At 38.3% G+C, this 12,608-nt stretch overlaps 8 protein-coding genes across 8 annotated transcripts; 3 read left to right on the top strand and 5 right to left on the bottom strand.

The window, feature by feature from the left end:
* Positions 1-93: 93 nt before the first annotated feature.
* ESC2 (Esc2p) lies at positions 94-1,344 on the bottom strand (the record flags this gene model as incomplete). Its single annotated transcript, XM_002497579.1, has 1 exon — positions 94-1,344. The coding sequence occupies one exon, from the start codon at positions 1,342-1,344 to the stop codon at positions 94-96; it is 1,251 nt and encodes a 416-aa protein (XP_002497624.1).
* Positions 1,345-1,549: 205 nt separating this feature from the next.
* APE4 (aspartyl aminopeptidase) lies at positions 1,550-3,034 on the bottom strand (the record flags this gene model as incomplete). The annotated part of the gene is made up of 1 exon (XM_002497578.1): positions 1,550-3,034. One exon carries the CDS (start codon positions 3,032-3,034, stop codon positions 1,550-1,552), a length of 1,485 nt encoding a protein of 494 aa, XP_002497623.1.
* Positions 3,035-3,567: 533 nt separating this feature from the next.
* ZYRO0F09768g (putative cystathionine beta-lyase) lies at positions 3,568-4,689 on the top strand (the record flags this gene model as incomplete). The annotated part of the gene is made up of 1 exon (XM_002497577.1): positions 3,568-4,689. One exon carries the CDS (start codon positions 3,568-3,570, stop codon positions 4,687-4,689), a length of 1,122 nt encoding a protein of 373 aa, XP_002497622.1.
* A 250-nt stretch (positions 4,690-4,939) lies between these two features.
* On the top strand, positions 4,940-6,877 carry TFC6 (transcription factor TFIIIC subunit TFC6; the record flags this gene model as incomplete). Its single annotated transcript, XM_002497576.1, has 1 exon — positions 4,940-6,877. The coding sequence occupies one exon, from the start codon at positions 4,940-4,942 to the stop codon at positions 6,875-6,877; it is 1,938 nt and encodes a 645-aa protein (XP_002497621.1).
* Positions 6,878-6,932: 55 nt separating this feature from the next.
* On the bottom strand, positions 6,933-8,243 carry UBA4 (Uba4p; the record flags this gene model as incomplete). The annotated part of the gene is made up of 1 exon (XM_002497575.1): positions 6,933-8,243. The coding sequence occupies one exon, from the start codon at positions 8,241-8,243 to the stop codon at positions 6,933-6,935; it is 1,311 nt and encodes a 436-aa protein (XP_002497620.1).
* A 250-nt stretch (positions 8,244-8,493) lies between these two features.
* Positions 8,494-9,132, bottom strand: ERP5 (Erp5p; the record flags this gene model as incomplete). The annotated part of the gene is made up of 1 exon (XM_002497574.1): positions 8,494-9,132. The coding sequence occupies one exon, from the start codon at positions 9,130-9,132 to the stop codon at positions 8,494-8,496; it is 639 nt and encodes a 212-aa protein (XP_002497619.1).
* Positions 9,133-9,290: 158 nt separating this feature from the next.
* CTM1 (cytochrome c lysine N-methyltransferase) lies at positions 9,291-11,015 on the bottom strand (the record flags this gene model as incomplete). Its single annotated transcript, XM_002497573.1, has 1 exon — positions 9,291-11,015. One exon carries the CDS (start codon positions 11,013-11,015, stop codon positions 9,291-9,293), a length of 1,725 nt encoding a protein of 574 aa, XP_002497618.1.
* Positions 11,016-11,181: 166 nt separating this feature from the next.
* On the top strand, positions 11,182-12,006 carry BCP1 (protein-transporting protein BCP1; the record flags this gene model as incomplete). Its single annotated transcript, XM_002497572.1, has 1 exon — positions 11,182-12,006. The coding sequence occupies one exon, from the start codon at positions 11,182-11,184 to the stop codon at positions 12,004-12,006; it is 825 nt and encodes a 274-aa protein (XP_002497617.1).
* Positions 12,007-12,608: the final 602 nt, after the last annotated feature.

Genomic DNA, 12,608 nt, shown 5'->3' with positions numbered 1-12,608 from the left:
TAACTACTAGCTCATCACACATCATTCTATAAAAATATGCAAGGTGAATCTCTCATTAGCTCGTTCAATTTATATTAAATAGTACAGTAGTATTTATTTTGTCAAAACTTCGATCATATCCTCATCTTCCATGTCCTGATCACCGATACTTTCATTAAGGTTTAGTTCTTCATGATCGAAAATTAGTTTTATATTGATATCTTTGGGTAATTTCTTCTTGATTCTATAATATTCCGCCACTTTAGTCAAAATAGTGGTGTTCCTTACATTGACAAAGATTTTCTTGTTATCCTCGCCCACGAGGGCAATCTTCATCAAATCTGTATCACCTTCATCTTCAAGGTCTATGAGCTCTGTTGTTTCATGATTTGTGGTGGAGTTATCGACATTTTTGAGTTCTTTTTCGAATTCTTCCACTCTTGCATCTAAATTACCAGTTTCTGCCGTATCAGGAGGGTTCTGTTCATCTTCTAACAATCTTGAATTGATCATCTGCTCGAACTCATTCTCTTTTTCCTTGGGAATTACAGTAATATCGATATCGGATATTTCATTCTCAAAGGCTTGTGGGATCTTTAAAGAATTACAGGTCATGAAATTTAGTAATTTGGCTGTCTTCCAGTATAATGTTACATTTTCCTGTGAATAGATTTTCTTCATCACATTGGGGATTTTGTATTCTCTAATGAATCCATTTAATACGGATGGAAGCATACTTGCAAAATCGTATTTCCCTAAAACTTTGATTTGTACAGCTTTATCGATGGAACCATCCAATTTTGAGAGAAATCTAACGTTGTAAATCCTTCTCGGTTGTTCTGGTGTGGTCTCTCTAGTGCCCAGAGGCGTGTGGTTAAAATCTTTGGCAATTTGTTTGAAGAATTCATCATTTTCATCAGGTTCAAGAAAATTATTGGCAATATTAGGCGTAGTTCTTGATCTCTTAGTTCTTCTCGGTGGAGTCGGTGACCTCGATGGTACTACCCCTGTAGTCTTGGAAGAGTTTCTAGTAATACGAGTCCTTCTATTTCGTGGTGAAGGTTTAGCATTATCTTCATCAGATTCTGAAGAATCTAAAACTATAACATTATCATCGGACTCAGCATCACTTACCGCCTCGGACTTGCGCTTATTCTGTATTGGTTCGTCACTAGAATCTGAATCTTCTTCCTCATTGTCGCTAGTCTTGTCTAACTTCTGTTGATCCTTATTACTTGGTTCAGCATCCACATAAACGTTTTCTATTGGTGGTGATTCATCATTAGCATCACCTATATTTCCCATAAAGAAGTCATCGTCATCATCATCAGAGAATGAATTCGATCGATAAGTCGAATCTACCATATATATGCGTGTGGATATGTCAGAGTATTGGAGCTTATGGACCTTATATTCTTCTACTTGGGGTTTTTCACAGTTATTTGATGAAGTTCAAACTCAATTTTTTTCCATTTTGACATTGATATTCAAGAACCCTTCTTCGCCGAACTTTTTAACGTTTAGGTGCTTAAGACCGAAAAATGGTTGATTATACAGGTCAACTATAAAATCAAACTATAATGTTTGATTCCAAAGAACTATACTGTTCGAAAAACTCTTTAAATAATTTAATCTGTAGTCCTAAATCTTCAGAGCCACCAGTCTCCCTGATGGAATGCATGCTTAAAATCGGATTACCTAAATCCAACGTCCTAACACCTGTCTTCGATGCCAAAATTGGACCAATAGTGGATCCACAAGAGGAACAATTACTCACAACAAATAATTGTAATGGAACTTGAGCTTTGTCTGCCAATTTTTTAACGAGAACCATTCCCGGTGAATTAGTCATGTAACGTTGATTGGCATTGATCTTTATAACGGGACCGCCGCCGATAATTGGTTTATGTTGAGATTCATATTTGTTCACATAATTTGGATGTACTGCATGGGCAACATCCGAGGACATGAAGAAAGATTTGGCAAAAGTTTCTAAAATGTAGGACTTAGACAATGGATCATTCACATCAGAAGAAGGATCACCTTTCAATGATGCCAACCTTTCAAGTACATTAGGTAAGAAGTTGGAATCAGCACCTTGGGCTGAAGAGGATCCAATCTCTTCATGATCAAAGCATGACATGAGTCTAATACCAGTTTCTTCATCAATATTGGTATCAGCAGCTAAAGTCAATGCATGTAAAGACGTGAAGCATGAAGTCAAGTTGTCCAATCTACCTGAAAAAACAAATTCATCATGGAAACCACCAAGCGTGGCTGCTGCGTAGTCATAAAGGATCAATTCAAAATCTTCGATATCGCTAACGGACGAAAGATTCAACTGTTGAGCAACCAATTCTAAAATGCTACGATGATGCCTTTCCACAACTGCTTTCAAAGATGAAAACGAATCTTCCTTGACATCCTCGTCTCCCTTGGACTCTCCGTTAACCAACCCAGCAATTGGTAATAGTTGCGATTCCTTGTTAAATTCAAACTTTGAATTAACTTCTCTATCCAAATGAATGGCCAGCGTAGGGATTTTAAGCAATGGCTTATTCAAATCTACTAACTTGGAGACAATTTTACCAGATTCTCTATCATTCACAAAAACTCTACCTGCAATGGACAGATCAGAATCAAACCAAGAATGCCAAATACCACCACCATAACATTCCACACCAACTTGTTCGTAATTCTCAGTTTTTCTCTTGGATACTGGTTTGATTCTAAGCACGGGAGAATCAGTATGAGCACCAGTAATGGCAATTGCATTTCCTGGTTGCCATTTTCCACCAACAGCAAATGCTACAATTGAAGAATTGTTCCTAGTCACGTAGTATCTGCCCTTACGTTGTACTTTACCATTCCAAGCTTCACGTTCACTCAACTCTTGAAAACCATGCTGATCTAGATGTAATTTCATGTTGTGAACTACATGGTAAGGTGTATGAGATTCATTGAGGAATTTAATGAATTCTTTTGGGTAGTTAGTTTTAGAAGACGTTGCAATACTGGACATTGTAGAAAGTTTCCTTAGAGTAACTCTAAACATATAATCCAAAGGATATGAAGACTTGCCAATTCACTGAAAACTGGTTGAATGAGCAGCTTAATAAATAGACAGTCTGGATAATTATATCTTTATCGCTTAACTTTTATTTATCTTCAAGTTATCGAGTGCCGGTCTTTAATTATGTACCAAGGTATGCCGAACATGGTTGCCTTTTAGAGAAATGCATCAAACCTTAAAGCACATGAGATGCAGTCATTTTCACAACAGGATTCGATTGACAACATTTGCTCGAGGCAAATCGTCTTAAGAATGATGTTGTTGCATCCACGGGACTCTATGTCTCACTTAAGAGCCTCTGTCTGCTCATATGACAACCTGTGAAAAAATGCCTTAAACGAATGGCAGCTCTTGATATATGCGGCATCGAGATATAGCTCACTTACTGGAGCACCAGTACCTACCAGGATGCCCGTGACAATTATATATAACGGTATGAGATGATCAAGTGGTTTTTGAAAAATATCATCTATACTAACAACCGTTACAGATAAAAAGGGGACTTAGGGATTATAATGGTTGATCTAGAAACTCTCTTGCTACATGGTGATGACGAACACAACAGAGTAACGGATGTCGCACCACCAATTAACGTGGCATCTACATTTCGTTACGACAATGATAACTTGATTCCCTGGAGGGATCAACCCAATCTCGACTTTTTGGATGAAAATCCAGTGTACTCGAGAGAAGGTCACCCTAACGGTGTTAGATTGGAGGCTTTGTTCTCTCGTTTCCTTGGTGGACATGCAATCTGCTATTCCTGTGGTCTAGGTGGATTTCTAGGGGTTATGGTCCATTTCAATCCAAAGAGAGTATTTATGGATCAATGTTACCATGGTGTCCAGGGGATTGTGGGTATTTTGAAGCGTAACTATGGTGTGGAGAGATATGGCCTTGCTGATATCGAGAAGCATGCCCAAAAAGGTGACATCGTTCATGTGGAGACCCCAATAAATCCATTTGGTACATCTCTGGATATAAGTGAATTAGCTCGTCGTGCTCATTCCAAGGGTGCTTTACTGATGGTGGATTCAACTTTTGCACCACCTCCATTGCAAAATGCTTGGGATTTTGGTGCTGATATGATTATGCATTCTGCCACTAAATATTTTGCTGGTCATTCTGATTTGTTGAGCGGTGTTTTGGTGGTCAAGGATAAGGAAGTAGCTAGCAAATTAAAAGAAGATAGAATTTATTTGGGTTCCAACATCGCTAATTTGGAGAGTTACCTGCTTTTAAGATCATTGAGAACTTACGACTTGAGAATTAGAAGACAAGCTGAGAATGCTACTAAAGTTGTGAAATACTTGAACGATCACAAAGATAAGTATCCTGCGCTTGTTGAATTATACCATTCCTCTTTGCAAACCGAAGAATTTGTCAAGAAACAGTTGAGCGGTGGCTACACTCCCGTATTTTCTTTAACCTTTAAAACTGAAGAGCAATGTAAGAAATTCTGCAGTTCCCTGAAACTTTTCCAACACGCAACTTCCCTTGGTGGTGTAGAATCTCTCGTTGAATGGAGAGCTATGTGTGATTCAGATATCGATCAATGTCTTGTTAGAGTCTCTATAGGTTGTGAATCCGCAGATGATTTGATCAACGACTTGTCCACCGTTCTGTCCCAACTATAAAAGGACTCCAATGCATTCTTTCCTTGATAAGCTGGCGGCTAATACCGCTATTTAATATTAGGGCAAGTATATAGTACTATAATACGATAGCCGTATATTTTGACATTTCTTCCATTCGAAAACTACAAGGAGCATATTTTTTGCAAATAAGGAATAATGCTACATAATAAAGGAATACATACCAATTGATCAATATTAATAACTATTGTAAACTGGTATAAGTGGCTAGAGAGAATTACAATCGGTGCTGATGACGGCTATGAAACGAGGAAGAGGAAGACCTAGGAAGAACGAATCTAAAGCGAATGAAACGCCGAAAGTAAGTTCAAAATCAAGTGAAAACGATGACAATAATAATGGTAACAATGACAACATTGGAATTATCAAGTCTGCTGTGGTAGAGGCAACTAGAAGAAGACCAAGAAGGACTGCCGCTAGAAAAGTGACACCAGATCCAGAGGCTGAACTTGGTGTTCAACTTGATAAAGAAGATGAAGATGAAGAATTCGTGCCAGAAGTAGATGTCGATGAGGAAACGCAGAAACCAGATAAGAGAAGGAAAACCAGATCTCCTAAAACATCAATTGAGATCAATTCATCTAAAGTTCAGCAGAGAGGATCCAACTTAGAACGTAAAGGTAAAATCATTAGAGCATTAAAAGATTTATCGTCAGCAAGAGATAAAATTGAACGAATTTACGGTTTAAATGAGCATAAATTATTAAGATTGGCCAAAGTGAAAGAAGGCTTTGAACCGTATTTGTTTTGTTTCCCCTCAGAAATGATTCAACGGGATTCACCGTATTACGTCGATTGCAAACCACCTTGTTCGATAGACAACGTTTATGATAAGGTCATACCATCAACTTCCAGCTTAAAATTCCACGACATAGATGTAAAGGAATTGGATCAAATATTTACTAAGAATAAAAAGGAGCATAAAATTATTATCAATGAGTCCGAGACCGCGCTGCAATCTGAACAGTCGATGGAATTCCCCGTTCTACCATATGGGAAAAGACACGGATTTGTGTATAACAGTGGTGGATTCATTACTGATATGGCGTGGTTATCTCAAGACGAATCTGACGATCAATATTTGGCGGTAGCACTCTCACAGTATTTTGAAAGGCCATCGGACAGCCATTTAAGAATGTTTGAATCCGAATCTCATACCTCTTGCATTGAAATATTCAGACTGAATACAAATACTTTGAAATTTACCAAATTGCAAACTCTTGCCCATTCATTCGGTGAGATTTGGAATTTAAAATGGCATGAAGGATGCGAGAAAAATGGTGTGCTCGGGGTACTGGCGTTCGTTTGTCAGAATGGTTCATTTAAACTAACAGAGGTGACAGTTCCTAATGACGACTCACACGTAGTACGATTTTTTGATGAAGCTTCGTTATCGGTTTCCATGCCAAACACCAACATTACGTGCTACGATTTTTTATCACCGACCTCAATAATATGTGGATTTAAAAATGGATTTGTTGCGGAATTCGATTTGACAGATCCTGAATTTCCTTCCTATTATCACAAAATGCATGATTCTTACGTTATTTCCATCTGTGTGGCTTCTTCAGAAACGGAAAGAACAACAGTAGGGACCCTATCAGTGGATGGTTATTTTTATATCTTTGATGCCAAGGAAATTTTCACTTCGAAACTGGAAGTAACCAGATTCCGTGGAACTAATATCATTCCAATTGCTTATCTACCTCAACTTTATGCATTCGTACACTCAGATGGTACCAACTCTTTGAAGACAGTTGTACCGCGAGCCGCGTTCGGTATGCACACAATTGCATTACAAGAAACTACCATAGTGTCCGTAGGGACTTCTAGATTACACCCGTTAGTCTTGAATGGTAGTTCTGATGGAAATATAGCTATTGACAATGTATCCAGAAGGGTATTAACAGGTATTAAGAATAGTTCAGTTGCTCACTGTTCACTGAGATTGTGGAAATGGGAGTACAGCAAACGAGAAGACAAATATCGATTAAACCATAACTATGAAATCTACAAACCAAGCATAAACGAAATAAGCGGAGTTAAAATTGACGCACATGGTGTCAACATATCATGCATTAAGTGGAATGAAACCAGTGCTGCTGGACAATTTTATGCCTTTGCCAACAGTGCCGGACTGCTGACAATAGAAAAATTAGGAAATGACTAATTTTATGCGCGTTCACCGAGTATTTCATTAAAAGGGAAACTCGAATTATATTCTTCTAGTATTTTGGAATAGATGGATCCACATCATCTATGTATTTAAAGAAACCACCCCGGATATCTTTAACTTTAGGTATTCCAAATTGATCCTTTAATAATCTTGTAGCCAACTGCGAATCATTACCATATCGACACACAACGACTACTTCACTTTCCTTGTCAATATTCGGAACATGTTCTTGTAACTCTGAAATCGAGCCGCCCATATCTCTTAATTTCTTCAAGGGAATGTTATGTGTGCTGGGGAAATGTGAAATGCTATAGTGATGGGAAGGCCTTACATCGAGGAAGACGAAATCTTGACGGTCGTGATAATCATTTTCAAAATCAGTCACACTCATCCTTTCCATCGAATCACAAACATTATATTTTCTTGAACCACAAAATAAAGTGTAATCCACTTCACCAGATTCAATAGCATTCCTCGTAATAGTAGGATTCTCGCCACAACAGGCACATGTTTTTTGTCTACCTCTCATTTTGAAAGTACGCAAAGATTGCGTTGGGAACCCAGAATAACTAGTCAAAAACGGTTTGAAACTCTCTTCCGTGTATACCTCCATTATTAATTTCATCACCTCAATAGCCATCATAACACCCACTAAACCTATGCAAGGGCCAATGACACCACCCTCCTGACAAGATGAGACCGAAGTTGGCGATGGAGGAACAGGATAAAAGCATCTGTAACAGGGACCTTTGTTTTTAAAATTCAAGATCGTCAATTGGCCTTCTGTACCCAACCCAGAGGCGGAAACCACAGTTTTCTGCAGGTTGACTGCCACATCTGAAATCAAATACCTCGTCAATGGTGTATCAGTACAGTCTAGAATGTAATCATATTTTGCGAATATTGGAAATGCATTTGCTCCATCTAATCTAATCGGATAGGTTTCGACACTCACGTGAGGATTTAACTCGTTCAACACTTGTTTGGCAGATTCACATTTTAACATACCAACCTTATTGGAATTATGAAGGACCTGTCTGTGTAAATTAGAAGTATCAACGACATCATTGTCAACAATACCAATGTGTCCAATACCTGCGCCGGCCAGATAAGGTAGCGCAGGGCATCCTAGTCCACCTGCTCCTACAACTAAGACTTTAGAATTACGTAACTTCAGTTGACCTTCTACACCGCCTGTATCCTCAACAATCATCTGCCTCCCATAACGTTTATATTCCTCCAGAGACATCGGATACTTGTTAAACTCCTTCTCCCCAGCTAACTCAGCCTTAAGCTTAGCATTTTCGAGCTTCAGTGACTCAAGCTCTCTAAGAATACTTTCAGGAACTTCCACAGTCATCTTTCAACAAATACACAACCTCTTAAGAGCCTGATCAACCTTCAAACTTGTCGCGAAGAGTTAGCGAGATGAGCTTTCATTATAATGAACATCATCCGTTGAAAAATTCCAAATCATCCAAAACGAAAGTTTTAGCTTTAGCTCAATCTCATGCTGAAGGCGGCTTATTGCATTGAAATTTAGCTATTATACTAGCCATAATGGTATTATTCATAGCACTTCTGTGATCAATTGCTAGCTGTCAATCACTTCATATCACTTTTTGTTTCACAAAGAAATTCTTCAAATAGCGTAGTTGTAGAACACACATTATCACTAATCCAAGAACCTGTAAGCAGGACCACCGTAGAATTTTTGAATTCGCAGACTCACTCTGATTTCTGAACAGGGCTTCCTTTTTCCTTATGTCTTTTTGTTCAAGACGAATTACTTCCAATCTGCGTACCATTTGTAAAACCCTCTGTTTCGCCGTTCTCTCATCGTCTTTCCTTCTAGTATCCAACAACCGCATATTGGTAATATCCAATTCCATGAATATTCTCAATCTTGCATCTTCTTGGGGATAAGACGGCATAATACAGATTCTGTGTTCACCTGTATCTAGGGCGGTAAATGTGAAATCACCCGTATGCGCATTCTTCTGATTCATCACCCTGTGGTTACTGTCAAAAGATTCGTCTACAGACACAGTCAACCTCAAGTCTGGATCTTCCACAAACGTGTCCTCTCTTTCTACATATCCATCAATATCGCCAATCATTAGATTACCCAGGGACAAGTTCTCGTAAAAACATTTAACTTGTCCAGATTTCAAATAAAAATGCAGCCCCCTTGACAATGGTAGTGAAACCAGCACTACCAGAAATTGCACAATGAACTGGAGAAACATTACGAGTGACTATTCTTTTCTCTGAATCAACATTCATATGTTGTACATTGTTAAAAGAAAACAAGGAGTGATTAGGGTAGATACCGAGATGCTCCACATTCACTACCACCAATAGGAAGAATATATCATCTATGCATATGTACAAAAAAACAAACAAACTAACCCTGCATCACTTGCAAGAAGCTGTGTAACTCTTCATCGTAGAAATCTGTCAGTTCTCTGGGATTGTAGGGTTTTATACTTAGCATTTCCCAGTCCAATTCCAAATTCTCGTCATTCTGTATCTCTTGGCCGCTTGGTTTCCAGACAAAAGGCAACTGTGGGACCTCCTGAGCATCGGTGTCTATATCACTCCAGAATTGCACTTGATTCTGTTTTAGTCCATTGTTCAATTGCTGTAAAATATCAAGTTCAAGGTGTAACAATTGGTTAAATGATTCGTTATCTCCTTGGTAACTCCTCAGTGTCGATTCTCTATGATCTAGGTAGCCGACAAAAAACTCCTTAAAACGTTCAATGACTAATTCAAATTGCTTTCGATCTTCAAAAGGTGCTAATTCCAATGCATCAATCTGTTCTACGCGTCTACGTAAAAGTTCACCATCATCCTTATAACGGAAACACCAGGCAAGCTGGGGAAACCAGATGGTATCACAGTTTTGGTGCTCTTGCTGGCGAATTTCACGTTTGTAAAATTTGAGACTTTGTGTGAAGTCAGTAAAATCATTATCGTTAAGAAATTGGTGGAAATGGGCAAAAGTTTCGTAGTTCCTATCGTCGTAATGCCAGCAAGATTTGGTGAAATCGTCCGGTAACGGTAAAAATGGTAATAACAAAAGTGCAAACGCTTCCAAAGTATCGTTAATGTACCATTTCCCCTTGTATCGGATCAATTGTACCACTGGATTAATTTTAAACCATTTGCAGAAAAGACGAAGATCTCTATTACCAACTTTTTGTTGAGATAGAAAGTCTCTTTCAATGGAGAGATTAAAGAATTGGAAATCATCAGGAGGCGGAACAAATCCATAGTTATTGTGGAAAGAAAGCATCTCTACGAGTGGAGTGTAGGAAATGAACACTTCTTGGAATTTATCTTTTAAAGGTTTGGATTTACCCAAGTCTAATAGTAAAATGACATCCCCCGTCTCTCTATCCACATCAAAATGAGAATTTGGCCTGTTGCTATGATTGCATAAATCTAAGAGAGGAACTAGGGTCGAATTGACCACGAAATCATCACTATCCTGGTCCAATTCCTGTGGTATTTCAAGACACCGAGATTTTACCGCTGCAAACACTTGACGAACGGTTTCTCGAGGAATCCGATCAGCAAATTGTTCAAACTTCCTCAACATCTTTGAAAACAAGTGTGATTCCACATACTGTTCATAGTATTCCATTAATAAATCCAAATGTTTGGCAGCATTTTCAATAGTCGTTTCCAATAAGACGTTATCTAAATAGTAGACAAGGACAGAAGGCAATTCGTATTCGTCTCTGAGCATGGCACATACTAAGAAAAAGCCAACTAGCGTATTTGATTCATTTAACAACTCCATCATTCCTTCATATTCAAGCATACGTGCAAAGACATCCTTGAATTTCTGCTTTGTCTTTTCAAACTCTTGTCTTGAGGAGTACCATGTCCCGTCATTCAACACCTGGAAAACAGTGTGCACATCAAATGTAACCCCATGAGGAATCCTCATAAGTTCTAGTGTATTTTTATCGCCATTCATAACCCCGGTTTTTGAAAGATCAACAAAAACCCCATAACCACTTGCAGGATCGCCTATTGTTGATTTATCAATCTTGACAGATTGATGCAAACAGATATCCGTATTAGTGAGAAACCATTGAGCCACTTCCGACATCCCCATGCCAGTATTTCATCAAACTTTTGTAGTACCTATTGTTCGAACTCCCTTACTCTCGAGGGTGAAATTTCAGCCTATCGGCATCTGTTATGAAAATTTTGAAGAGATGTAATGAGATGAGATGAGATGAGCTACTGACAAATAATCTAATTCACAAGAAACCAAGAAGATGCTTGAAACTATTAAGCTAAGTGAGCTCACCAAGAAGCGTCGTGCCTCTGAAGATGATACAGGTTCTGAGATTGATATCAGTAGCACCGATTCCGAGGGAGATGAAGAGCAAGTAAATGATGAAGAGGTTGTCAATATAGATTTTGATTTCTTTGGTGGTAACCCACAAGTGGATTTCCATGCTATTAAAAACCTTTTACGTCAAATTTTGGGTAATGAAGAGAGTAATAAGGTTCAGTTAAGTCAATTAAGTGATCTGATACTAGCATCTCCAACAACTACCATTAAAACAGACGGACCTGAATCTGATCCATACTGTTTCTTATCGTTTGTGGACTATAAGGAGAACCGCGATTCTGATTATGCACGTTACTTGCGTAGAGATGAAAGAATGGCTTCATTTTTGCGTACGGTAGAATCGAATTCAAAGAAGAGCTGTGCACTTTTGCTCGGTGAACGTTTAATTAATATGCCTACAGAAGTAGTACCTCCATTGTACAAAATTACCTTAGAAGATGTGACCAACGCGCTAGGAGATGGTAAGCATTATGATTTTTATGTGATTCTAAGTCGTAAATACGAAGTGAATTTTGATATGGATAGTGATAGTGAAGATGAAGACCAAGGTAAGCGTTCTAAGAAAAGGGTTAAACAGCATGAAGTCGATTATTTCCATGTGGAAGACAGGATTTTTGAAAAAAATGCAAAATTACACTTCGATTTACAGCCTCACAAAGGGTTGATTCCAACATATATAGTGTTATCGCATCAAGACTTGCTAAAGAGCATTTCCGAATTAGAGCATGAACTTCAATCATGGTGATTAAGGCATCATTTTCTTAATTCTGCATGTGTAGCAGTTTATACTATAAAATTTTTGGCGTCAAAATGTGCAGTTAGGTCCAACAGCTCAGCTTTGAATAAACGACTGGAGAACATACAGGATCTAGGCACAGGAAGACCATAGAAGGGATAAAGCGTTTCATTGAAACTTTAAGAAATGACTATAGTCCTACAAGAATCTATGATTCCCGTTCTAACTAGTATCTTATATTTTAAAATTGAGGGAAGATGCCTGTTAATCTGTCACAAACTCCTACGATGGAGCGCACATATATATGCCTCCATAAAACAAGAATATCCTAGCCCGCTTCAACTGAACATTAGCCGCTGATGCTGAGATACTGGATGTCGATATGATTCATTCCTAAGCAGTCTGATCACATGATCACATAATCATACAATTACATCACTCTAGACGAAACAAAATTTGCAGAAAGAACGAAAAAAAAAATTCAAGATCAACGAGAACAAAAAAGGAGGGTAAACCTTGTTATAATTGCAGCACAGGTAAACAAACCTGCCCATATATTTGGTATCCGTAAGATCGGAAAAGGGCTGGTAAGAACATAAAGTTCAAGAAGG

The sequence above is a fragment of the Zygosaccharomyces rouxii genome, assembly GCF_000026365.1.
Source record: "Zygosaccharomyces rouxii strain CBS732 chromosome F complete sequence".
Taxonomy (NCBI): domain Eukaryota; kingdom Fungi; phylum Ascomycota; class Saccharomycetes; order Saccharomycetales; family Saccharomycetaceae; genus Zygosaccharomyces; species Zygosaccharomyces rouxii.
This window is presented reverse-complemented; position numbering and strand designations above follow the sequence as displayed.